Here is a 25895-nt window from a genome sequence, read left to right on the forward strand (position 1 = left end):
AGGAAGAATAGTGCAGCAGTCCTCAAGAACAAGGGCCAGTTTGTGAAAAAATGCCTACCACTTCCCACTTTCAAACTAGTTACTACCATCTACATAAATGTGTTTAACGCTGGCTTTGTAAGTCTACAATACATGTTTGAGAATACTGCACATACCTTAAATCTTTCTGACTGTAGCATAACCACCAAGACATACTTTATAGTACATCTCCATACTCAGAATAGGAAGGTATTTTACTTCTTCCCTACTTTTGTACATTCATGACCCATACTCTGTGCTTAGAGACCAATGCAGTTATATTTTACTACAGGGACTTTTTGTCTTCATTGTAAATGTACCACATCACATTTAGATTTCAATAGCTACTTTTGCAACATTAGGGAAAAATACAGAAAATATTCTTTCCAACAATGACAGCCGATAAACCATTAAGGGCTTCAAAAAACAATATTAACTCAGCCTTTCTATTTGCTTATAATCATTGTTAGTCCAATATTGCACAATAGTGCAATGATGCCATTTCCCCAACAGCTACACTTACTAATTCTCAGAACTTATAACCAAGAAAAAAAGACAAAACCACAACAAACAGAACCAAAATCCCAACCTAAACAGAATATTTCCCTTTTCTGACATTAAAAATCTATCTCCATGATGCTTAAAGCAAGTTGGTTCCTGATGTATTTTTATTTTGAAGCTTCCTAACCTCTGTCTTTTTAACAAACCTTAAAGGTGATACTTCTTACACATTTTTTATCCAACAGCATCATGTCCAGAAGTTAAGCAGTAAAAGACAAGGTCCTATCAGCTTCCTATGCAAAGTAAGTTTCCCATGATATTAATTATAATTGTAAAGCTTTGCACAGGTGACCTAAACCAGGATTCTCCTTCCTCAGGCTTCTGTGTTTTGAAACGAGTCTTGAAATGCAGCCTCTTCACAGATTCTGTAGCTGTGTTCCACCAACAGTTCACACCCCTGCTCCATGACTTACAGCAGAGCAATATCTTTAAGGGAAAAAACTATATTTCTCCTTCTTAGTGCAGACATGCACTGAGGCCTGATCTGCTTGAAAGCATGTATAGAAAGATTCAAACCAGTTATGAGCAAGTTAAAACAAGATTTTAGCCTGTTGCCAGTAGTCATGTTTAGGAGATAATAATTTATTACTCCAAGTAAAGTATATGGGACTGTTTCAGTACATAGGACAGGAAAAAACAGAGAAGAGTAGTGTCTATAATGTGCAGTTTCTGGTCAAAGAGCAAGTGATGCTCCACTTCTGGCTGCATAGAAAATTAAATATCTCAGCAGCATTTACATGAACACTATTTGCTATGGTTGACTGCTTTTTATTGTTATAAATGTTCCACTTCTCTCACCAGACATACAAAATGTCTAATTCTGTCACTTTCTTAAGAATCTCAACTTGCCCACACTTTGAGTATTGACTAATCTGGTTAACAAGATTTATTTTAGTCTTGTTTTTAAAAAGAAGTGGTGTGATTATTCACGTGCCCACAAACCCTGGGTTTTTCTTGAACTCTCTACTGAACTTCTATAAAAGTTAAAATGGAAGAGAACAAGAAAATACTTCAGATTGGACAACAATCAAATTGGGAATTGCTCACTTGCCTAGAGGAGGAGAACCCAAGCACCCTTGTCATACTGCTACCACTGCAGTTATGGGATTAAAATGAGGGTGTGAGATCCTCTTGTCTTGGGATTTCCATGTTTATCTTACCAATCTGGACTTTGAATACTGCTAAGCCCAAAATTAAAACAGTGCGTACCTATCCTTTCCACTGTCATGTCTTTAAACTCAACCAGCATACACAGTAGTCACATTTATTTCAGCAATAAACCCCCAGTTATTCAGAGGGGCAGAATTATCTTGATGGCTAATAACGTTTTCCTCTCATATAAATTACCTCAGACAGAATATGCAGCTGCCTTACTGTAAATACATATTTATAGCCACCATAATTGACTTTAAAAAAACCCAAACAATAACCAAACAAATAATTAAACACACAAACATCTTTGCCATTTAAGTTGTCCAGAGACATTAAGGAGATCTTAATCTTACATTTGTGGGTTTTTTAAAGAGACAGAAAATTCAGTATGCCCCTTTAAGATCAGAGCTCACTATTTTCAGACAACACTGTTAATAAAATACAATAAAATGCTAATTGATGTTTAAAAGAATCTGAGAGGAACAGTGAAAATGAAAATGGTTTGAGGATAGAAAGTAATGCGTTACGGCTGAGCCAGTCTAACAACCTACTGATGTCAACAGTCAGAGCATCCTGTTCTCCTCCACCACCTGGCACGGCCTCTGGCACTTGTTAGATCCTGCACCCAGCAAATGCAGTGCTAACCCATCAGAACACCAACCCAGCAAAAATAAAACCAAGTATCTTTCTGCTGACCTAACTGCGGCCTTCCCGCACCTGAAGGGAGCCTACAAGAAAGACAGAGGGAAGCTGTTTCCAAGAGGATGTAGTGACAGGACAAGGGGGAATGGCTTCCAACTGAAAGTAGGTTTAGACTAGATTTTAGGAACTGGTTCTTTACTGTGAGGGCTGAGGCACTGGAACAGGTTGCCCAGAGAGATGTGGTTGCCCCATGCCTACAAGTGCTCTAGGTCAGGTTGGATGGAGCTCTGAGAAATCTGGTCTGATAAAAAGTGTCTCTGGCCAGGGTCAGAGGGGTTGGAACTAGATGAACTTTAAGGTCCCTACCTGACCCAGCCCATTCTATGATTCCTTGATTAGCAATTTTTTACAGAGCAATATGGATTCCAAGAAGGGCCAGAATCAATCCAAGTGAATGAGGGAGTCTAGGAAGGCTAGGACAGGGATGAAATGGACTGCCTTTTTCAGCAGCAAACTGATGGCCTAGAATGGGCATAATGTATATTTCTAGCCCAACTGGCTGTATCTTTGGCTGAAATATTTTAAGAAGTTACTTCATCCTACACTGAGGGCACAATGGGCTGCTGTGCTTAATCTCATTGCAAGTAAAACTGGCAGTTTAAACCCCCTCTCACAGAGATCCATCAGTCAGTCTCCTGGAAAAGCATTTTAGCCAGAGGACATTAACCTGCAGGGCAAAAGAAAGCTGAAAGGGGAGAACTGGAAGAGGGGAAGCTGGAAGTGGTAACTTCTTAAAGGGTGACAACTAGACCTGCAAAACCTGTTTGTCACATTTCTATTTCATCTGAATGTAAGCTGAAATGGAATAAGCATGAAAGACACATTTCAAGGACTGCTTAGCTTCTTAGACCTCTTTATTCTCTGGGAGGAGGCCAGAGTCACCAAAACAGGAGTCGCTGATATACCCTGCCATCATAAAATGGGGACATAAAATGTCTGAAAGGAGTGTGTGAGGAGAACAGAGCCGGGCTACTGCCAGCAGTGTCCAGTGACAGGGCCAGAGGCAGCGGGCACAAACTGGAAGACAAGAGGCTCCATCTGAACATCAGGAAATGATGTTGGTCTTTATTACTGTGGGGGTGACTGTGCCCTAGCACAGGCTGCCGAGCAAGGCTGTGAAGACTCCATCCATGGAGATACTCAACAGCCAACTGGACAGAGATATTCAACAGCCAGCTGGCTCTGGGTAACCAGCTCTGTGTGGCTCTCCTTGAGCAGGGGGCTTGGATCCGATAGCCTCCGGAGGCCCCCTCCAACCTCAGTCTGTGATCTTGTTCTTAATCGTTGACTGTGTCCAAGCTACTTTCAGAGAACAGACTGCTGAGAGCATCTTGTAGCATGGTAAGTGAGGTCAGCTCTGATGCAACCATAAAGTCCGTCACAGAAACATGCTTAGCAAGCCTTAGGTCTCCTGTACTCTCTTCTTTTATCAGAGGTAGGACAGCCAACACAAGAGGTTGCAGGGTTCCCTCCATTAAGCTTTATTTGTTAAATGGCTTCCCAAGGCATACAACGTGTTTCACAAGCTACTGCAGTCATTTTAATCCTCTTCAGCATTGTGACAAACATGGAAAGTAGCCTCATTTAAGTGCAAAATCTCACCCCCAGCACTGAGGATACCACAGAGCACTCTGGGGGCAGGTGACCTTGATGAAACTGAGTCTGGAACTCATTTGAAAAAATGCTGGTCTAAGGATTTGCATAGTTTACACTAACGACTTCCTGAGTAACTGAATTTACACAGAAAGTGATAACTGGGATGAACTGCTCCTATGGTCAAAGATAAACTGCTTCCAGCGCCATTCTAATCACCAGTTGCATGATCCACTCTAATGGATCTCATCTCTGCTGAACTTGGTCTGTAATGCACTGCTCCTATCAAATGCTCTTTCTCCTGTTCAAATGCAGTTAATTGCGACATGTGAATGCAATGGCCTTCACAGTATACACAGCTACAAGAAAGTGCAATTGTAATTTTTTCTACCTTTTTCCGAGTTCATCATAGCAGTGATCTTTCATGTCTCTGGAGAGAGAAAGAAATGGGCTTTGATGACCGCCTCTAAACGCTGTTTTATGTAATTTCTGCCATCCTGGCTCTAACTGCCTCCTGCTCTACTGTTCTAATTGAGAACCAATTAACATTGACTACCAGGTAATTTATCTAAACCTCTGTCAACCTGCATTATAAATAAGAGAAATTCCAGCTCACATTCATGGCCACTAATGACCATTTCTCCAATCACCTCTTGATAGTATGACACATAGTAGAAAAAAAAGCCAGTATTGTACAAAGGCAAAAAGGAACAAAGGCAATCTGTAGTATAAATCTGTGTCTCCTACCTCTGCTCGACCTTCGTAGTATGTTAGCATAGACTTTGTAAGTACAAAAAGTCTCTCTTTGTAGTTTAAGGGAGAAGTCCTCTTCTTCTGCTGCGATCTTTTAATCAAAATCTCTTGTAGGATAGTAGTCGTATTCATTTCAGCCGCTTGTCAGCTCTCTTCTAGCCATTGAACATCAGTTCCTGTGAAGATGAGGAATAAAACATTACCAGATCTTTGGAGGATCACTGAATTGGGGATTTCTGTAACAAAAAGAGCTTCTACTTATAAATGAAACTGCCTGAATATACAGACAGCTGGAGCTCACCTGGAAGTTTACAGAAGTTAATTATTAGACTAAAAAGTTCAGGCTTAGCTCAGCTGAGGGCTGCACTGGCACATTCCCGGGAAGCCAAAAGCTCTACGTGACTGGGATGAAACAAGGTACACTGCAGCCTATGTCACAGAGAATATGGGTGAGAAGTCTGATATGTGCTTCAGGCAAACAGCAGTGTACAACTGCTCCTCACCACAAACCTGTCTAGAAGTTTCTAACCTGTATAGAAGTTTTAATTGCTAAGGTCTCTAATGTGTAAATGTCATTTACAAAAAGAGTTCTATACACAAAACTGAAGATAATAGAATTATAGAATGTCCTGCATGGAAGAGACCTGCAAGGATCATTGAAGTCAAACTCCTGGCCCAGAACAGGACAGAACCAAGCATCACACCATTAATCTAAGAGCACTGTCCAAATGCTCCTTGAACTGTCAGGCTTGGTGCTGTGACTTCCCTGGGAAGCCTATTCCAGTGCCCAGCCATCCTCAAAGTGAAGAACCTTTCTCTAATATCCAATCTAAATCTGTCCTGACATGATTTCAGGCCAGTCCTGTCACTTCTCACCACAGAGAAGAGATCAGTGCCTGCCTCTCCTCTCCCCCTCATAAGGAAGTTGCAACTGCAATGAGATCTCCCCTCAGTCTCCTCCACACTGAACAGACCAAGTGTCCTCAGACATTCTTCATCTGGATTCCCCTCCAGACCCTTCACCATCCTTGTTACCTTCCTCTGCATCCTCCCCAATAGCTTAACCTCTTTCTTACATTGCGGCACCCAGAACTGCCCCCAGCACTGGAGGTGAGGCTGCCACAGCTCAGAGCAGATCAGGACAATCAAACAGATCCCCTCCCTTGCCTGGCTGGCCATGCTGTGCCTGATGTTCCCCATGGTTGTCCTCCTGGCTGCCAGGGCCCTGCTGACTCATGTTCAACTTGTCATGGATCAGGAGCCCCAGGTCTCTTTCCACAGTGCTGCTTTCCAGACTCTCTTTCCCTGGTCTATACACGCAACCAGGAATGCTGCATGCCAGGTGCAGAATCCAGAATATGCCCTTTTTAAACTTCCTATGGTTGGTGATTGCCCATCTCTCTAATTTGTCAAGGGCTCTCTTGAGGCAATCAACAGGTCCTCCCAATTAAATATTTTTGAAAAACTCATTTAGCATTCTTTCAATCCTGCATCAAAGTTGCTTATGAGGATGTTGAAGAGTGCTGGGCCTAAAATGAAGCCCTGGAGAATTCCACTAGTGACCAGTCATCAGCCTGATTTAATCCTGTTTACTACAACCCTTTGTATCTAAGATGGATCAGTAAAAGTAATTTTGAAAATTTACCCCAATTTTATAAACTAAAATTTTCAGACACAAATGGCTGCTTAGAAGATGTCAGTTGGAGAACAAAGAACTTAAGCTTATTTTTCAGAAGCTGCTAAGCACAGGCCTTCCACCTTCTGTTTAGAAAGATTTCATGCTAACCATCAAAATCAAGTGATTGAATTCAGACAGTTTTGGCCATTCAGTAATGTCAAGCCTCTTTACATTCTATACCATGGCTGATACCTGTAGGACAAACTTAGGAGTACATAAAAACCAATGCACCCACAGCTGCTTTACAAATTTGGCTCCAGGATCCTGCCAGAGACATAGTCAAGCAATCTCTCTGTTCTTTGCAATGACGCCAGCTTAAGCACAGCTGACCTCCTCCCTCATCAGCTCACCACGGTCCTGTCATGCCACCCTGCCTTGTGCAGGTGCGGGCGTTCCTCCTGCCGGGCTGGGAAGCAGGCTAGGGAAGGGATCCAACCAGACATTTCATCATGCAGCACAGGCAGCTGCCTGCACAGACTCATTAAATGAAGTGGCACGGAGGCAGGAATGAAAGGTGTGGGAGAGGCTGTGGAGAAGCTGTTCCAGAAATCTTTTTCCCCACTCCCTATCCCTTTGCTCACTTTCTGCCAGCCCTGCCCATGGCACCACTTGGGCCCTGCCTGAAGCTGTGCTCCAAAGCCAGGGGAGGTTGCAGGCACAGACCTGGAGAGCAACTCAGGCTAGAGCAGCACAGCTGGAGCTGAAGCCATGGCTTGAAGAAGGAACAGCAGCATCTGCTGAAGCACCAGTGACTGTGAATTCTCAACTGTGTGGAGGGGGTGGGGGGATAACCCAAACCAAAGCCCTAGAGTAAAACAAAAAAATAATTCATTTTTCACAGGGCTTACTTTATGCCCCTATTTACTACTTAGAGTATTTCAGAATTCACTGGGGACACAGCATGCATATTCTTCTCTGCAGGCAACATAACTTCGGCATGGACAAAACACTTCTTTTCACAGAATTGTGGCAGAGAATCTTGAAAAGCCACAAGCCTTCTCACAACATTGCCTTACACGATTTAATTTTTAATAAAATCAAATATAAGCAAACTCACTTTAGTGCGTCTCATTTTGTGAGCAATTAATTGCTGTCACAATACATGAAATTACACTCTTTGCTCTTCACCCTTTGTCTTCACTCACAAAGTGAATGTCTTTCACTCCCACTTTTCACTTTGATCAGCTGAGCTCTCACATCCCATACTGCTGCTATCTCAACAGCCAGAAGTAGTTGTTAACAGCTTTAAAAGTCCTTTTCTTTCCTAGGAATACCTCTTCATATGGTAAAAAATAATATTCAGTGGTTTAAATGGAACTACAAAATAAGACCAGGCTAGGATGCATAAGAAGAAGATGATGATTGGACTGCAAATGGTGATTATTGTGAATAATCTCTTTTTGTTATTTCTTTTCTTCTGAAATGCATACACATATACATTTTGTTGGTAATCTGTCCTATTGCATTCTGGGAAGAAGGCAGATCTTTTTTAATTAGTAATTGTCTTGGATATGTTATTTAACTACTAAAGCTGACCAATTCTGATTTATTGCCTTTCAAAAAATAAATTGGCAATCTTAAAGGTAATTGCAGAAGGAAGAATACCACCATAAACTGAAAATACAAACATTGTCCAAAAAATTAAAAGTCAGTATTAGCTTTCAGACCAGCTTAATGCACACAGAACTTTAAGGGTTCCTATCACAGGCTCTCCCACTCAAAACAATTCAACTGTTCTCAATAGTAAAAATTCTCTGCTTGTACTTAAGCAAAACATAATTATTATCCATCTTATAAACTGTGAACTCAGAGATCCCTAGAGTGCTGCATTAGAGAGCGCAAGAAGGATTCAAAGTTAACTCTGATTTCAAATCCCAATACTGATAATGATAATATATTTCATTTCTCTACCAGATTATATTAATATGACACAAGAATAAAAAAAAATCCTTTTGACAAAATTAGGGTTAAAAAAATAAAAACGTCAGTAAATGTCTGCAGTTGGTTGCTACACTAAATTATCTTTGCTATGAAGATTTCAGTAGATTAGAACCAGTTTCCTACGTCACAAGATCAGCCTTTGAATCTGCATTTGGTCACAGAAACCTGTTTTATTTGGGGTTATTTCCAAGTCAATGGCTCTAGATACATTTTTGTTTCAATAAATAAAGCTCAGGATAAGTGAACCCTCACCTATTATTCTGAAAGTTCATTTTCAGAATAGCAATACTCCATTAAGAAGCCCCTTCAACAGCCACACTTACCTCTTATCAAACCCATATATCACTACTTTTCTTCAGTAAGTTTTAGACATATTCTGCACATTTTCCTTGCCCTCACTTCCCCCCAAATACTCCTTTGTTCCCAGACCATCCCTCAAAACATGAAGCTGTTTGCATGACACATTGTTATCTTGCTACAAACAGCTGTGGGAGTCTCGGGCCGACACCCAATATAAACTTTTCACAATATGACTCGTGCCAAGGAATTGCCCTGTTCCCTGCCAGCTTTAGTTACACGATAACAAATATGATCTAATTTGAAGAGATGCTGAAGACTCAGAATTACGGCAGAAATCAGAAAGAGTTATGGATTCTCAACTTTTCTCAGGGCAGGAAAACATTCTCAACTTTAAGTATCAAAATATCTGCAGCAGCTTTAGTTTCCCATCTTCATATTATACAACTATCAATCTGTACAGCCATAAAGTGACCACACACCTTCCTCAAAACAAATGAAAAAAACTGTTCAGATATGCCTTTTAAGTCAATATTGGTCCCAATGCACCAGTATGTTTTCACTTGTAGACAGAGCTTCTTAGGCATGCCACCTTCCCCAGTTTTCACTGAGGAAAACTGAGCCACTAAGCGATGTGGTAAGCTCAGGTGTTGCAACACTACCCACCCCACATATCTTCTGGTTCCCACTCCCAGCTCCCAGATTGTGTTTGTTTATTGAAACAATTAGTCACCATAAACCGGCTGGACTGTAAGCACCTTTAACACTCAAAAAGATGAATAAATGTATGAAACTCCCAGTGCAAGTTCTAGAGAGCAGAAAAGAGAAAGTGCATCCAGTCTGATGGGTAATTGTCACTTTTTAAGGCACAAATCTTAGCACCACACATAGTCACAGAGGGGCTCACAAGAAAATAACACATTCTGAAAAACACAATGATATAAAAGGAACACTAGGAGGAAATATTTGTGGCTGAAAAGAAAAATAAAAGCAAGGTGGAACAGTTTCCTAAGTTTCAACACCTCCTTAGTGATGGTAAAATTTCCCTAGGAATTTGTGTCCTTCAGAGCAAAGTCTTAATGTTAAGCTGATGGGCAATCAAGACAGATAATCCCTCTAACAAATCAGCATCCTCAGATTTCTGACTTGGATTTCATGCATCATGGACAACTGCTCTCTTTGCAGATTTGGGACACATCAATCCAAACCCATGTCAACTCCAGATCTGACTATTGAACATTGAAAATGTACCTCCTAGGGCAGTAGACTTAAAAATATATATATAGAATATTCACTTCTTCAGTTTTTGAAAGTATCAATCTAAATGTCGATTTTAAAAACCCAAGTGGTACCTTGTAATCCTTCCTCAAATCTATAAGTTTCAGAATATTTTTCCTCCTTCATTTTAATGAATTCAGATCAGTTTGCTGGTCAAGCTCATATTTTGTCCGTGCAAATGTCTGCAGTGGGGCAAGTGAACAGGCAGCACAGTGCTCCTCTGGGTAGAGAGCAGAAACAGTGCAGGAGGAACAAGAAAAGGAGAACTCCTTACCCTGTTTTTTCTGCTGGAGCTTCTGTTGTTTTATCATGAAACTATAAACTGAGTTACATATGAACAGTTATTTACATAAGTATCCAGCACAGGCTTATTTGAATAATTACTACTCAGTTTAAGCAAGGGTTGTAAAATATACTCCTATATTGTCTTTTGCCCCACATCTAAGGTTGCAAATTCAAACTCCAAAAAATAAAATACAACTGTTATTAGTCCCTGTTCAAAAGGTAAATTTCACAAAAATGAAAATACAAAAGAAACATACTATGACAAAAATCTGTCATTATTTTAAAATTCAAGTTTGTGGAAAAATACTGCAATAGTATACAAAATATATCATATCCAGAAAAAGGAGAAGAAAAATATTTAGATTGCCTTTTTTTTTTTTTTTTTTTTTCCCCTACAGCAGACTCTCAGAAACCACTTCTATCCTATGCAAGTTTGGATTTTTTTAACTGCGAGAAATGTAATTTTCAGGGGACTACTTTCTAATAGATTTCAAAATTAAAGCCAAAGGTTCTCAGAAAATTAGTTTCTTTTTGAAAATCAACCAAACAATAAATGATTAATTTTATATATAATCAAACCCTGCAAAAATAAAATTCATATTTACCTGTACAAAATTTAGGTTTAAGGGGTTACTCTGTGACAAGTCTGACCAGAGATTCTGAGACCATGGGATGTTGCAAAATATCCTTTATTCAGCTGACAGGTCCTCATGTACACACATAGAAGGAACATTTTATCACAGTTTTCAGAACCACACAGTAATCAGAACCAGTTTTCCAAAATTCCTTGGAAACAGGCTGACTACATTTTACAAAACACATCATTGTTTCCTTTTATCATTCTAACTTAGGTAGTTGGGGTAAACGAAGAAAACGATGATGACAAGTGAGGGTCCCTCTTAGGGCCAGTTGGCATTGAGGTGGTTTATCACACCAAACTGGAGCATTAGCTCATTAACCACTGCTAAAGAAGAGCCCGAGTGCACAGAACAGCTCAGGAAAAATGGTAAGAGCACCAAAAGGGTTTCTTCTCCCCTTATAATGATGATTTTATAGAATGGCATGTACACATCTCCAAATCATTTATAAACTCAGCTATTGCTCCCTACTGGGATTTCCTGCAAACCGTACACTCCAGTTACAAAGTTATCCTTTCACAGCTTTAGAGGGCACCTTCTTCACAACCAGATGATTCAGGAAATTTATGAAACAATAATTACATTATTACTATCCATGATGAAGAAAATATGTTGACATGGGCATTTTTCACTTGAAATTATTTAGTACTAAGTTTGAGTTAGCAACTCTATGGGATACCATACTAAAGATGGACTGATCAATTTTCACTATCCTCAACAACTTCTTATATTTTTATTCATTCCTCTAGAGCTGAGTACTTGTGGTTTTCTTATTTCTCCCACACAAAAACTTTGCAATATTTATGAACTTGCATTGACTATTTTGCCTTCAGTTTATTCAGACCGAAAACCTCTACCATCTGTAATCTAAACCTCTAATCTGTTCTCTGCTGCAAGACAATAAAGCTGAAAATTAAAAGCTGGACCTGGGAAATTCTCCTGTCTCCCTTTTAAGGGTTAAAATCAATACTGAAGTTTCAAAGTCTTTATTTTTGTTTTGTTTTTGTGCCTTGCTTTCCCATGTCCCAAACTTCATAGTTCAGGTTTATTTTTATTCTAAATACCATGTATAAAGCAGAGTGAAACTGGCAAACAATTTTCTGTTGTCATCCAGCAGGTTTTGCCCTCTATGGTGACATCACCAGGACTTCAGGATGCTGCAAGAAGTTTGACTGTAGCTGGAAAGATGAGGCGGAGCATAAAGAGATTTGCTTAATTCACTTGTGCAGCATAAAAGTCTGGTGAATAATATTGTCTTGGTTTACCTGCACAAATATAACTGACCCTCACCTGACAGAGAAAAGGTAAAAGATAAAGTAAGAACAGAAAGGGAAGGACAGGGTCTGAACTGGGAATAGGTATGTGGTGTACTGGTCCTATTTACATGTTTATGTACCTTTGAAAGGAAACAATCCACTACATTCTGGCAAGTGTTTGCAAAGCAAGGTTAGAGAAGGACATGGAAGAACTAACTCCAAACTGGCATGGCATTGGTTTGGAGGAGCAGAAGCTCCTAAAGAGCAGAGTCTATGTGCTTCACTCCTACACAGACCAAGGCTACTCCACCACTACCCCACTGGCTGGACATTTAGTAAAGCAGAGCACTGCCTCAGCCTTTTTTACAAAAATCTCCTGCCGATAAGAAGGGAAGAGAACGGTAACACCCACTTACTAAAGAAACAGGCAAAGATGGTATTGGCAAAGGAAATGGGTGATGTTTATGCAAAAAATTTTCCTGCTTATCCAGGAAGCTGAAGATTTAGAGCACTGGAAAAATAAAAGCTCTATTAAATCAGAAGCTGAATCTAACTCTGTTAAGGAATCCTAAAGCTCACTACCAAGTAGGAGGACAATTGCTACTGTGCACAAAACTGTGAATATGAGAAAAACAAACTAAATCTATGGCAAAGAAAAATATAAAAAGAGGTCAACAGTGCCGGAGGGTATCCCTCTTTTCAACTACCATAAAGGAGTCAACTTAATTAACTTTCTTCACAATTTGAACATGTCTTCTCAAATGTCAGACAATCTCAGGTAAGCACAGGATATATCAGACCAAAAATAAGCTCAATTTATTTCAGTATTCAGTACGTGGTCTAACTAAAATACTGAAATCCATACAAATTTTGATTGTCTTTACGCACAGGGAATGACTAATGCTTCCCCAGTTATTTCTCTTTCCAAACGCTCCAAGACCTTTTTTTTCCTAAACAACAGCTTGTTTTCCACCTACTAAAGAACTACATGTTCTCTGCCTGCTAGACTCTGTGGAATCCACGGGGTAAGAAATACTTCAACAAACACGAGAACTTCCGCTGAAGACAAAGCTGTGAAGTTGACTCAGATGACAAACTACTGGCCCCATCCCACACGGATGTATTTACCTTCAAAGTCTTTATTTTGAGGTAGTATTATAAGGTCACTCGATAAATGTTGCTTTTTCACACCTACTGAGCAACTGACTAGTCCGAATTGACAGGACTTAGTAGGTCTGGAAAAGCAACATTTATCTATATCTAAACAATAGATCTAAAGTTACAGGTCCGAACTACCTTCTGTGCAGGATAAACCCAAGACAGTGAGTGGGGAACGGAAAATATCCAAGTTCCCATTTGTCAAGTTTTCCTGTGTATACCAGAGTATATCCCCTCTGCTACAGAACAAGCACAAGAGATTGAACACAAAATGAACAACCATTTACATTTCAGCTGAGATGTTGTACTACTGTTCCCATGCGTGGCAAAGCAGTGGTGTTGGCAAGGTCAGCATGCTTATCTTGTGATTCCAGACTTTCTTACCCTGTTATGCTGGATAGGTGTGCTTATTTTGGCTGGGGTAGAGTTAACTTTCTCCACAGTGGCTAATATGGGGCTGTTTTGAAACTGTGTTGATCAGCGTTGATAATATGGAGATGGCTTTTTTATTGCAGGGCAGTGTTTGCACAGAGCCAGGACCTTTTCTGCACTTTGTACTGCCACAGCGGCAACGAGGCTAGGGATGCACAGGAAATTAGGAGAAGACACAGCTGGGACAGGTGACCCAAACTGACCAAAGGGATATTCCAAACTATATGACATCACCTCAGTATATAAAGTGGGGGGAAGAAGGAGGAAGAGGAGACATTTGGATTTATGGCATTTGTCTTCCCAAGAAACTGTTTTGCATGATGTAGACCTGCTTTCCTGGGGATGGCTGAACACCTGTCTACCCACAGGAAGTAGTGAAAGAAATCCTTGCTTTTACTTGCATTTCAGCCACTTGCTAATAGAGTCCCCATACAGGACTGAAAAGCCAGGCTGTGACCTTGATGAATTTCTTCTTCACATACAGTGCATCCTAAGCAACAGGAATACCAAAGGACTTCAGCATCATTCATGTCAATATATAAGTATTAATTCAGGGGAAAAGTTTCTCACTGAATCTGAAAATAAACACAACTGACGCAGTGCTGTGGTCTTGTGTTTTTCCTTTCCTGTGGTTAATGCAAGATAGTGAGCATCTCTACCAAAGCAACTTGTTATCTCTGCTCTCCTTGATGGCAGATCTCAGATGTTGAGGTGTTTCAAATGTTGCAAGTAAAGCAGGGAATGAGAGCATTTGTCAGGTGTCACAAGCATTTATGGTCTTAAGGAACAGCATTCAGCTCAAACTCTTTGAGACATCGAGCAATGCAGTTATTAATGCTTGATGGTATCTTACTCCACTCTGCTTATCTATGGTGAGACACGAGGATATTAGAGAATCAATCAAACATCATCAGAACTTGGGCTGCCATAATTCAGTCCTATTGAGGTCAAAATTACAAGAAGTAAAGTTAAGGCACTGCAAAGGTAAGATAAGACAGTTCTTTATGGTTAGTTCTCAGCTTTTTATGGGGAGTGCCTGCACCACACTGACTTTCAGAGTTAGTTTCTGGTTAAGAGATCCAGAAAAGTAACTAAACCAAATTGAGGGAATTTTGCTGTTTGCCCATGATTTTTATTTTTTCCATCAGAAAGCTGTAATCCTCTTCATGGTGGGACAGAGGGCCTTGGTGGGAAGAGAAAGCTGTTGTGGTGGCAGTGAGGCTGCCTGCAGCCCCTGACACAGAATGACAGCCCTCCTCTCGCTGCTCTCACACTGCACAGCCTTTCACTGTGCCATCCTCCCAAACTCCCGGCCGATTAAACAGACCCTCACAGTTCATCTGACACACTGGAGCTGGAAATATGTCTCCTTCCAACAATGGAACCTGCTATATTCAAGGACCACTGAGGATGACTGATTGCCAGCCTGCAGCTCTGAGGAGGAGACAGTCCTCATGTCCCCACGACAGAGCAAACTGAAAGAGTCCAGCCAGCCATGGTCTGAATGAAACAGCAAAACCACATGTGGCTACATAAATAAACATATAACAGATTATGTGTAAGCCAGCTGAATTCAAATTGCAATAGCACTTTTGAACCAGCCACTCTTAATACTGGAGTGTCAAATCTCTTCATGTTAAAATATATTATTTTAAGCATCTTTTCTGGATACAGACTAAATAGAAAATTTACTTTCAAAAGATCCCAAAGTATACTTAAGATTACCAGTTTAAGGGATGTCCCATGGGACAGAAAAAGGCCCATTCAGCTCAACTCACTTTGCACATCCCTTGAACTGGGTCACACAATCCAAGGTGGGAGAGTCTCCACTCTTTTCCTCCTCCTGCCATGGCACAGGGAATTGATGTGGTCTGCGACTTCAGCTGGGAAGAGATGCTCAGAATAGAGGTGGGAAGGCAGAGAAAACACACAGTTTTTTTCTGCCAGGATATGGAGCTTTCTCTGTGTTATAGGACGTCCTGTAATTCACAGGACAAGTAGCAACCTAGACTATATTAATACACGTAGTATAATTATCTCACCTACCCTGTAAGCTAGCACAATGAATCTGACAAGATTTGTTCACAGGGCTGCCTAGGACAGATTTAAAATGTTCAGCTGAAATGAAAGAGCAGATATCACCTAGGTCTGATGGTGAGTTACATGGCTATCCTGTGGAGGGAAAAAAAACAAAAAACAAAAACAAAAAAACAAAACCACCAAGAGAGCCTTTTTTGTCTCATAAACATAAATGGTCAGGAGTTTGTCCCAGTCTAGTGTACAGGGCATGCTCCCTGGAAGGGCAGCATCCCAGTGTCCTGCCCAGACCCTCTTTCAGAAGGAAGAATCCTGCTTCCTTTACTACCCAAAGCCGTGTTTTTCTGCCCCACGTTCAATTGAAAACAAGGCCTAGATCTTACAAGTGAATCAGATCACAGCTTGTAAGAGGCACAAGGCTGAACAAAACCATTCCTCACAGGAAACTCAGCTGTGACCTACTTGAGCCTACATGAAGTTATACCCTATGTGTGGCAAAGTGGTACCCATTCACATATCTGCTGATAAGAGAAATGTAAATGAGAAAAAACAGGAGTGCCAAGAAAGTCTTTGCTCACGTCCCATATGCCTCAGCACACTACTTTTTTTTTTTTTTTTCCTTCCTGCATTTGTTTAATGTTGCATAGGATTTTTACCTTAACAGCTGAAGCAGAACAGCCCAGTTGGTGGCCTGGTGCTTTGCTTCAGCAGAGGAGCTGTGACTGCAAACACGGGAAAACACTTCTTCCCATCACCAAAACCTGAGTCCCACAGCTGGCCTCAGCAGATAGGAAACAGCTCTTGTACATCAGCTGTCAGCCAGGCTCAGACTGTCCCAGAACAGCTCCTCTCTCTGCAGCAGGCTCCTGAAAACCCTATCTCCTGCCCACCATAAAAAGGCAGGACCACATCACGCTAAGCATGAGCTTTACTGAACTGCCCAGGATACAGGACAGTCACACAATCGAGAGGTGTCTTTTCAGCAATGTCATTTCCTCCTAAATGTTTGGGTATTGTCCAAACCAAAGACAACTTCTAAGTGATCTCATTCTCCCTAAGAAAGGTAAATCCCTGCCCATGATGGACAGACCTACTCTTAGGAGATTTCTGCAATTCTTCCCAAGATTTCACAACCCCATCTCAACACAGTGGCCACTTCACAGTACTTGTAAAACACGGCTCTCTCCATCCCACCTCCATGCCCAGGAAAAGCAAAAACTGCTCCCCTCCGCACAAAGCACCTTCTACAATGAGACTATCATCACACGGGTGCATAGCTGCATATCTGCTCTTCATGGTTTTATCTCACATGGTGTTTTCCCTGACTCTGAATCACAGCCCATGTGGCTGAGCCAGGCCAGGGGATGACTGAGAACTGCCAGTGCCGTAATGGCCACGGGGCAGTGCTCGGTTCCCCAGTTCCTCTTCTGCCACACCAGACAAAGAGCATGCATGTCCACCCAAACACTCATTTCCCTCACTTGCACACTGATTTCTTTCCTAATGCTTTTTTCCTTTAGTAAATTCACGTAGGAAAACAGACCAGAAGAAGGAGAGCAGAATGCTCTCCGGCCTGAGGGCTGGCAGAGCAAAGTGGTGATTTGCTGCTAGAAGTAAAAACTGCTCCATTAACAAAAATACATTTCTTGAGACCTGACTGACCATCTGTTAAAACATAGGTGCAATTTCATGGGTTTCTGAAGAGTTATGTCCCATTATACCAGTAATACCCCTAATGCCTAGTGTTAGCATGAAGCCCTGGCCAGGAGAATTAGGGTAAATTGGGCTGATTCCTCTGCAATAAGGAGCAGAGGATGCAGCCAGTGTAGTGAGAATCTTTCCCTTGCATTTTCCAGAATGGAGAGAGCTACAAGTATCAGCAGGTCATTCAATAAACTTCATCACTCTACTTTCCACAGTGCAACAACTGACTGAATATTGCCGACACTTTTTAGACAAGGTATTGGTAATTCTGTGCAAATAGATGCATGTATATAATAATAAAAATATATGTAGCACAAATACAAAAATACATGATAGATGTCCTTCAGGAGCACATATGTAATTAGAAATATAAAAGGTCTACCACCTCAGGCTTTCTTCATCATGCCAACCTGTACTCCAGTCTGAGTACTGTTTTCCGTATTTTTCAATTTTAATAGTTTCTTATACTATTTCTGCAAGAGTCATTGTAGAGTGCTACAACTGATTCTTTGGCATGCACAATTCTTCCTTTTTCAATGAATGGTTCCAAGTTTAGCAGTGAAAAGGTAATAGGTTACTGAGAAAAGTCAAACCAAGCAAAAGTAGAAAAACATCTTAGACATCAATGGTTAACAAAAGCTAAAGACTATTTTCCATGACCTTTGCATTGACAGCAGGCAGCACAGACTTCTATTGTCTAAGAAACAGAAAATATTTTGCATATTTGGGGTATAAATATTTGTATGAAACTGACACTATTCTTCACCTTCTCTTGTGTATCCAGTATATAAGCTAACACAATACAGAAGGAATTAAATCTACAACAGGTTGCACCTATATTTGGTGGGGGGTGGGGGAGACTTTTCTTGATGCTTCCAAGTAATTCTATGAAATTAACCAATTCCCAGTTATTTTAACTTTATTAAAGTATATCACATATCATGGCATTTCTGAATACAATATTGTTTCAGGATAAGAAGAAAAAATATAGAGCTAATATTGTTTTATCAGCTCTATTCTTTTTCTCTCTTTTTATCCATGGTAGGCAGTCAGCCTAGTGAATACACTACAATGTTAAATCCACAATGCCTACAACTAAGAATTAAAATGTGATTTAACTTAGGACGTAATTCAAGCTGGCTCACAGTCAATGGTTTTAAAATATTTCAAAGACATTAAAATTCTATATTGACATCAAGAAAAGATGTGGTACTCCTATAAATTTTGAAGGACTAATAAAAGCAGGTCTGGCAGTTGATAACCAGAGTTCCTTCAAGACAGAGGTGTAATTGCCAGTATGGATTTGATTTGCACACCTATGAGATTACATTATCAAAACCAAAAAGGTGCCAAACATAATCACGCTGTTCTGCTTCCAGTGGTTTCAGCAGTCAAGCTCACATAGAAATCAACCATTTGGTTCAAAACAATCATAATATTCATTTAGAAATTTAGAGGAATGTATAAGGCACCCTTTCACTAAAAGCTAAATGCAGAGATAAATGTGACCATTTCACAATAAAATGTACTTCACAATAAATAAATAAAAAAATAAATTAAAAACAACCAACCAACCAACCAAAAACCCAGGGAGGCATAAAAGCATGTCAGAGGAGAGTTGGATAGTAAATGGGCCCTTTCCTGCTGCAGTCCCCTTACAAACCATAACCATCAAATGGCTATAGTAACTCCCTGTCCGGGAGCTACCTCCCCGCCTACAAGACCAGTACCCAGCAAACAAGACCAAGATAACTAAAGAGCCTCCTCTGCACAGATGACATGATCTGAGCAGCACAGCTGGTGTGTCAGAAGAAAAGCACAGCCCAAAATACTCTAAACATTTATATAACAGCAGTAAGTAATAACCCATCTTCCAGTCTCCGAACAGTTCTGAGAAACTGAACAAAACTTCACTTTCTATCAAAGGTGAGACAGTCACATAGAATATCAGAAACACATACTCTAAAATGAAAACAAATGCTTCAGAAGCAAGTACTCACAAGACACCTTTTTCCCTTCATTCTATCTATTACAGTCATTTTTTCCATCTATAGAAGCTACAGTCTCATGTATTTGACTCATAAAACAACACTAAATATTTCAGATTAGCATCTGTCATTTCAAAGAGGGAGCTCACGGCCATGCCTGTACTAAAAGCTCAGTTTACAGCTCAAATAATCACCCGTCCCAACTCCCCAGGGCTGCGGAAAAGGAAGCCTGTGAAAAAGCACCACGCGAGTCTCCTCACCTCCTGCACAAGCAGGAGGCATGCTGCATCCCAGCACGAGGCTATGTAAGAGCATTCACTGCCCGGAAAGGGGAACCCGTTGTGGGACAGAAAGCAGGAGGAAATATTAGGATGACTGAACTCACACAGAAAGCAATTCTTGCCTTGAGACCATGCGAAACGGTCTTAGCAAAAGCACGGTGGTTACACGAAGGTTAGACTCAGGGAAGAAAGTCACATAAACAAGGAAATACTCGGCAATGTTGGCTTTCAAATGGATTTGGTGGCTTGGGCCACAACCCTTTATATCACACACTTAAAGCAATTTTAAGCAGAGGTTTAAGAGACGGCTTTTGGCAGTGCTCCCGCTCACGGCTGCAGTGACACCTGTGCGCGGAGGCAGCGGCCCCTCCGCTCTGGCGGGGCTGCGCTCGGACCCGGGCACGGCGGCGGCTGCAGGGGCGCTCCGGCTGCCGGCACTGGTCCCGGACCGTTCCCCCGCGGGGCTCCGGCTGCCGGCACTGGTCCCGGACCGTTCCCCCGCGGGGCTCCGGCTGCCGGCACAGGTCCCGGACAGGTTCCCCCGCGGGGCTCCGGCTGCCGGCACTGGTCCCGGACCGTTCCCCCGCGGGGCTCCGGCTGCCGGCACTGGTCCCGGACCGTTCCCCCGCGGGGCTCCGGCTGCCGGCACTGGTCCCGGACCGTTCCCCCGCGGGGCTCCGGCTGCCGGCGCAGCGCCGCACGGAACCGCCCCGCTCCCTCAGCGGGCCGGCCCCGCTCGGCACCCCCGGCTCTGCCTCACCTGCGTGTCCCGGCCGCCGTCGCGGAAGGAGTCCGGGCGGCGGCGGCGTGGAGGGAGGCGGAAGGAGGGAGGGAAGAAGGGAGAGAGGCACCGCAGTGCCTCGCTCCGGCCCGGGAAGGCACCACCTCCTCCTCCTCCTCCCGCCGAGCGCGGCTGCCCGCGGAGGAAGCGGCGGGGGCGGCCGCGCTGTCCGGGCGCCCTCCGCGCTGGGGGCGGGGGCGGCACGGTGAGAAGCTGAACAGAGGTGTCCCACGCCCACTAGACCGGTCGGGAGCTGCCTGGAATCCTGTCCGCGAAGTACAAGGAAAAGGCAAATTACATAATTCGGGGCAGGTTTTAAACTGTCCCCCAAAATCTAGGTTCTTGGCCCCAGCTGCCTTTAATTTGTGTGAAAGCTGAGCTTTGACTACAGCATTTCTGTAACCAAACCACGGTGAGAATGAGTGCTCGCAGGGCTCCGGGCCGGGCCGTGGTGTAGCGGTGAGCACAGCATTCTCCCATCCCGAGTGGGCAGTGCACCCCGAGGCTGCTCTCTTCAATGCCCATCGCCGATCTGCTCATGTCTCAGTGATCCCCGGGGTTACAGTGCCTTCCTTCATAATCAACCATGTGCAATAGTTGCGTCCAGCCAACCCCAAAACTGCAGCTAGAATAACTGAAGTGGCTCTTTGCGTCCCTCGGGTGCCTGTGTTGAACCTCAGAGTTTAGGGTCTGGATGGCTCATAGGATCTTTTCTTTAACCTTCTTGCCTTCTCTTAGCCCAGTCTGACCTGCAGAAACTGTCACTGCAAAGCTACATTGAAAGAAAAAGATCTTGTAAAGTTCAATGGAAACACATCTCTCACACGTCAGTCAGTCCAGAGGAAAGCAAGCGGGGTCTATGCTGTTTGCAAGAGAATTCTTTTGTTGTGATTAGTGTGTAATAGCTGTATCAACACAGATGTCTTTCTGTTCAGCTCAGAGGAAATGACTTAGAGAGCCTTTGTTTTCACTTGAGGGATTTCCTCCAACTTTGGCACTGTGGCCATATCTCCCATGCCTGTCACACTGCTGCTGCAACCTGGGAGTCACAGGGCTGAGTGCTTAGTGTGGGGGGCTTCTCTGTTTTAAATACATGGGCAGTCTCCATACAGCCACTTTATGATGACCAGTACCACCAGCCCATGTCACCACTCCCCCTTCCTACCATACCCACGCATTTGTGGTAGCACACACTCAGGCATCCATTCAGGCATCTTTACCCGCTGCCACTGGTGTGGTCAGTTTTGCAAACAGCCAACTATTGCTTCATTTTTCAAGCAATAGCAGCTACAGCTTTCCTCACCCCCCCAGCTCCTGCTGTGGCACAGGGAAAGGGCAGTAAAACCAAACAGTAAAGAGGAACTTGAAATGTCTTTGCCCTCTATGGCGCCCTTTCTGAGCTCTAGAAAGAAGGGGTGTCTGGCAGAGAACTAGATTATGTGTTATGCTACATTGTGGCTTAACCAGCAGCAGCTACATTACTCCAGTTGCTTCACTCCAGAGCTGCAGCAGAAGCAAAGGGACAGCAAGACACAACTCTGTGGTTCAAAGCATGTGGTTCAGCATTGCCCTGCTGGAGTTGTTCCTCTTACTGATTTTGATGTTGACAAAGCATTTGTGGTGGACATGTGGATCACAAATTTGCTTGCAAGCTTTATGGAGTTTGCAGTTCTCTATTCCCTTCCCATGTTCTTCTACTGCAATGGCAGACAAAGGACATCACCAGGATGGTGGGTGAAATCAACGCTACTATAGAATGACACTGCTTCAGAGGATTTTGCTCTACTACTAAGGAAAGAGTAGTGGTGAAGTGTGCTTGTGGCAAACCCTCAAGAAGGAAGTCTCCACTTCAGAAAAGACTGAAGCTTATGAAATTTCAGGCCCACATGTAGAGTAAAGTACCAAAGAGAGAAAGACAAACACACAAACTATTTGGCATTTTTAATAGATCACCTTTTCCAACAGTTTTTCACCTATTGATGCTTCATCATCTCATGCTTCATGCCCATTCTCTCTTTCAAGCCAGTGTTGTACTTTTGGGTGGACTCCTGTGTTCAAAAAGCCACTCTAATATTTTTAGTGAGAGAGGGATCTCTACCAATCCCTTGATCACCAAAAGGCTTTTTCTCTTCTTCCTCTGCATTCCTGTCAAATCCTCTTTGTCCCTTAATTTCTCAGAGGATTCTGTCTATTTAGTCACTGAGCATTTTCTGTGTTTATTTCTCTTCCCTCACTTGCTGTGTGCAGATATTACACTCTTAAGAGGGAACCCTGTGAATGGGAGAAAAATTGCAGTTATTCTTCATTATCTGGTTCCCCTATCATCAAATGTGCTGGTTTTCCTTTCTCCATAGCTTTGGCCTAGTTTTGAGAGATTTTGGGAGTGAGAATTCCATTGTACCACTGAAAGTAACTAAACAGTGGAGTGTAATAGAGACTTACCATAAAATACTCTTTTTTGCAGTAAATATTGTTGTCTTGAAGGTGTATGCCAGTTCAGTGCCAGACACTGGGTTCTGTTTTGTTGCAGTAAATGTAAGGATGTATCCTGGCTGTGCCACAGTTTTGAGGAGACATACATTGTGTCAAGAAGCAAAAGCACCATACTAGCCTCACAACAGGTTGGGACATTGGTGCAGGGTACTGTCAACTATGTTATGTCTGGTAAAATGTGCCTGTTACGGACAAATGCCACCCTAGAGAAAGGTACTTGTCCAATGGGGCTATGGAACACATCATGTTGGGTGTGATCACAAGGCACATACAGGGAAAGCAGGGGATCAGGCCCAGCCAGCACAGGTTTAGGGAGGGCAGGTCCTGCCTGACCAACCTCATCTCCCTTTTATGACCAGGTGACGCAGCTGGTGGATGTCTACCCGGACTTCTTTGATACTGTCTCCCATGGCATCCTCCAGGAGAAGTAGGTAGCTGATGGCTTGGATGGGTGTATTCTTTACTGAGTCAAAAACTGTATGGACATCTGGACCCAGAGAGCGAATGGTGACATCCAGCCAGTGGCCAGTCCTTAGTGGTGTTTGCTGGGGTTCAGTATTGGGCCCAGTCTTGTTACATATCTTTATCAGTGATCTGGATGAGGGGATCAAGTGCGCCCCCAGGAAATTTGTGGACTACACCAGGCTAAGTTGTAGAATATGTGCTGAAGGGCAGGAAGGCCCTGCAGAGGGATCTGGACAGGCTGGATCCATGGGCTAAGACCAGCAGTGTGAGGTTCAACAAGGCCAAGTTCTGCGTTCAGCACTGGGGTCCCAACAACCCCCTGCAGTGCTACAGGCTGGGGTAAGAATGTCTGGAAAGCTGCCCAGTGGAAAAGGACGTGGGGGTGCTGGTGACAGCAGCTGAACATGAGCCAGCTGTGCCCAGGTGGCCAAGAAGGCCAATGGCACCCTGCCCTGGATCAGCAATGGTGTGGCCAGCAGGAGCAGGGCAGTGACTGTCCCCCTGTGCTGGGCACTGGTGAGGCTGCACCTCAGATCCTGTGTCCAGTTCAGGGCCCTCACTACAAGAAGGACATTGAAATGCTGGAGTGAGTCCAGAGAAGGGCAATGGTGCTGAAGGGTCTGGAGCACAAGTCCTCTGTGGAGTGGCTGAGGGAGCTGGGGGTGTTTAGCTTGGAGAAAACGTGGCTCAGGGTGGACCTTACTGCCCTCTACAACTACCTGGAAGTAGTTTGTAGACAGGTAGGGATTGGTCTTTTCTCCCAGGCAACAAGTGGCAGGGTAAGAGGACATAGCCTCAAGTTATGCCAGAAGAGGTTCAGGCTGGACATTACCAGGAATATTGTCACTGAAAGGGTGGTCAGTTATCAGAATGGGCTGTCCAAGTAGGAGGTGGAGTCACCGTCCCTGGAGGTGCTCAAGAAACTTGATGCCATGGTCTAATTGACAAGGTAGTGATCAGTCAAAGATTGGACTCCATGATCTCATAGGTCTTTACCAACCTAAATGATTCTGTGATTCTGTGATATACAAGATATCGTAGTCACAGCAGGAAGGTACAGCCAAAATACCAAGGAGTTTTGAAAGCACACAGGGAATCTGGGTTTTTACCCACTGCTTTAGAATATTGTAGCATTTTTTATTATAAACATTGCCCAGCACAACATGGAAGATCTGTGCACAATCTGTGGTTATAATCTAGATTTATGGAGCAGCAGTTATCCATATGCATCATCTGTCCTTTCCTTGATTACCATCTCCTCTGAAAAGTCCCCTCTAGGAACTTTACTTTCTGGACTAGGAAGCCAATGTTTCCAGGGGGGAGGATGCAGCTGCTACTGCTGGGCTGCTGGGAAGGGGCAGGCCATGACCTACTGTGGTGACAACCTTCCCTGATCTAGCTGGGATTAAACTTCTTGTGGATGCAGGGTGATTGCCACCGTGATGACTTTTAATCCTTTCAGTGTGAACTGTTGTAGTTGATGCCAGATTTTCCTTTGGCATGCAACAGTGTTACCTGATATTTTGGGATTTTCATATCCACAGTCTAGGCAGGAGTCATAAATGATTACTAACTCCATGCAGGAAAAAGAAACTGGGGGAATAGTTTATCAAAGAGCCAGGTTATTGATATACCAGGAGTAAAGCTCAAGATTTTGCAAGAAACACCAATACAGTTACTGATTTAATGAACTAAAGGTAAAAGAAGTGTGTATCAGGTTAAATTAGCCTTCAAAAATCTATGCATATACCTCTTTAAAGCTAACAGACCCATAAACTTGCAAGAGAGTGTGTGAAACTTCTTTAATAGGCGGTGGGCCTGCTTGACCACAATGTTTGGTAAAATCATATAACCACACACATTTGTCAAACCTTCCTTTCCTCTTTCTCTGCATTATGGTATAATGCTGCAGTGCAACTTGCCACAAACAAGGGAGTTAGTTATTAAAAACAGGGCCCTGTCTTCAGCACAATGCAGCCTGATTTGAGTGGTGGCTTGACTAATGCAATACCATGACAGGAAAGTAACATGAATATATAACATGGAAGAGAATATAAAGAATCTTCATTTATTTGCACATTTTACCTGACATCCAAGGTCAGTATAGTAGTGCTAAGGAGCACACTGAAATTCTTTGCCAGTCCTCGTACAAAGAACAGCTATCTAAAAGACAAGGATGTGGATTAGTATGTCGCGTTGCTCTGCTTGTGCCCTCTGAGTCTCTGAGATACTTCACAGAGGACCCTTAGGAGGTAACCAGGAAATAGGATCTTTAGATCTGAAACCCACTGCCCTACCAGCTAGTGTAGTCAGTGTGGACTATCTGAAGCATGCATCTATCAGGACCTATGGGCAAGAATTCTGGCTACGTGACACTGCAGGGTAGCCTCAGACACTGTGATAG

The 25895-nt window shown here is 42.8% G+C and overlaps 1 protein-coding gene across 4 annotated transcripts in view; it reads right to left on the reverse strand.

Moving 5' to 3' along the window:
• TEC (tec protein tyrosine kinase) overlaps window positions 1-20671 on the reverse strand; it is a 45102-nt gene extending 24431 nt beyond the window's left edge. The window contains exons 1-3 of one of the 4 annotated variants that reach the window (XM_040065520.1): window positions 20513-20614; window positions 5081-5208; window positions 4774-4955 (exon numbers count right to left, since the gene is read on the reverse strand). In XM_040065520.1, the coding sequence (XP_039921454.1) occupies window positions 4774-4911 (138 nt within the window). In that variant the 5' untranslated portion in view covers window positions 4912-4955; window positions 5081-5208; window positions 20513-20614. Of the gene's footprint in view, window positions 1-4773; window positions 4956-5080; window positions 5209-7120; window positions 7229-20512 lie in introns of those variants that run through there. The other 3 variants (XM_040065522.2, XM_040065519.2, XM_040065523.2) reach the window with 3 other exon arrangements.
• Between the last annotated feature and the right edge of the window lie 5224 nt (window positions 20672-25895).

Source organism: Hirundo rustica, chromosome 5, assembly GCF_015227805.2.
Source record: "Hirundo rustica isolate bHirRus1 chromosome 5, bHirRus1.pri.v3, whole genome shotgun sequence".
NCBI lineage: Eukaryota > Metazoa > Chordata > Aves > Passeriformes > Hirundinidae > Hirundo > Hirundo rustica.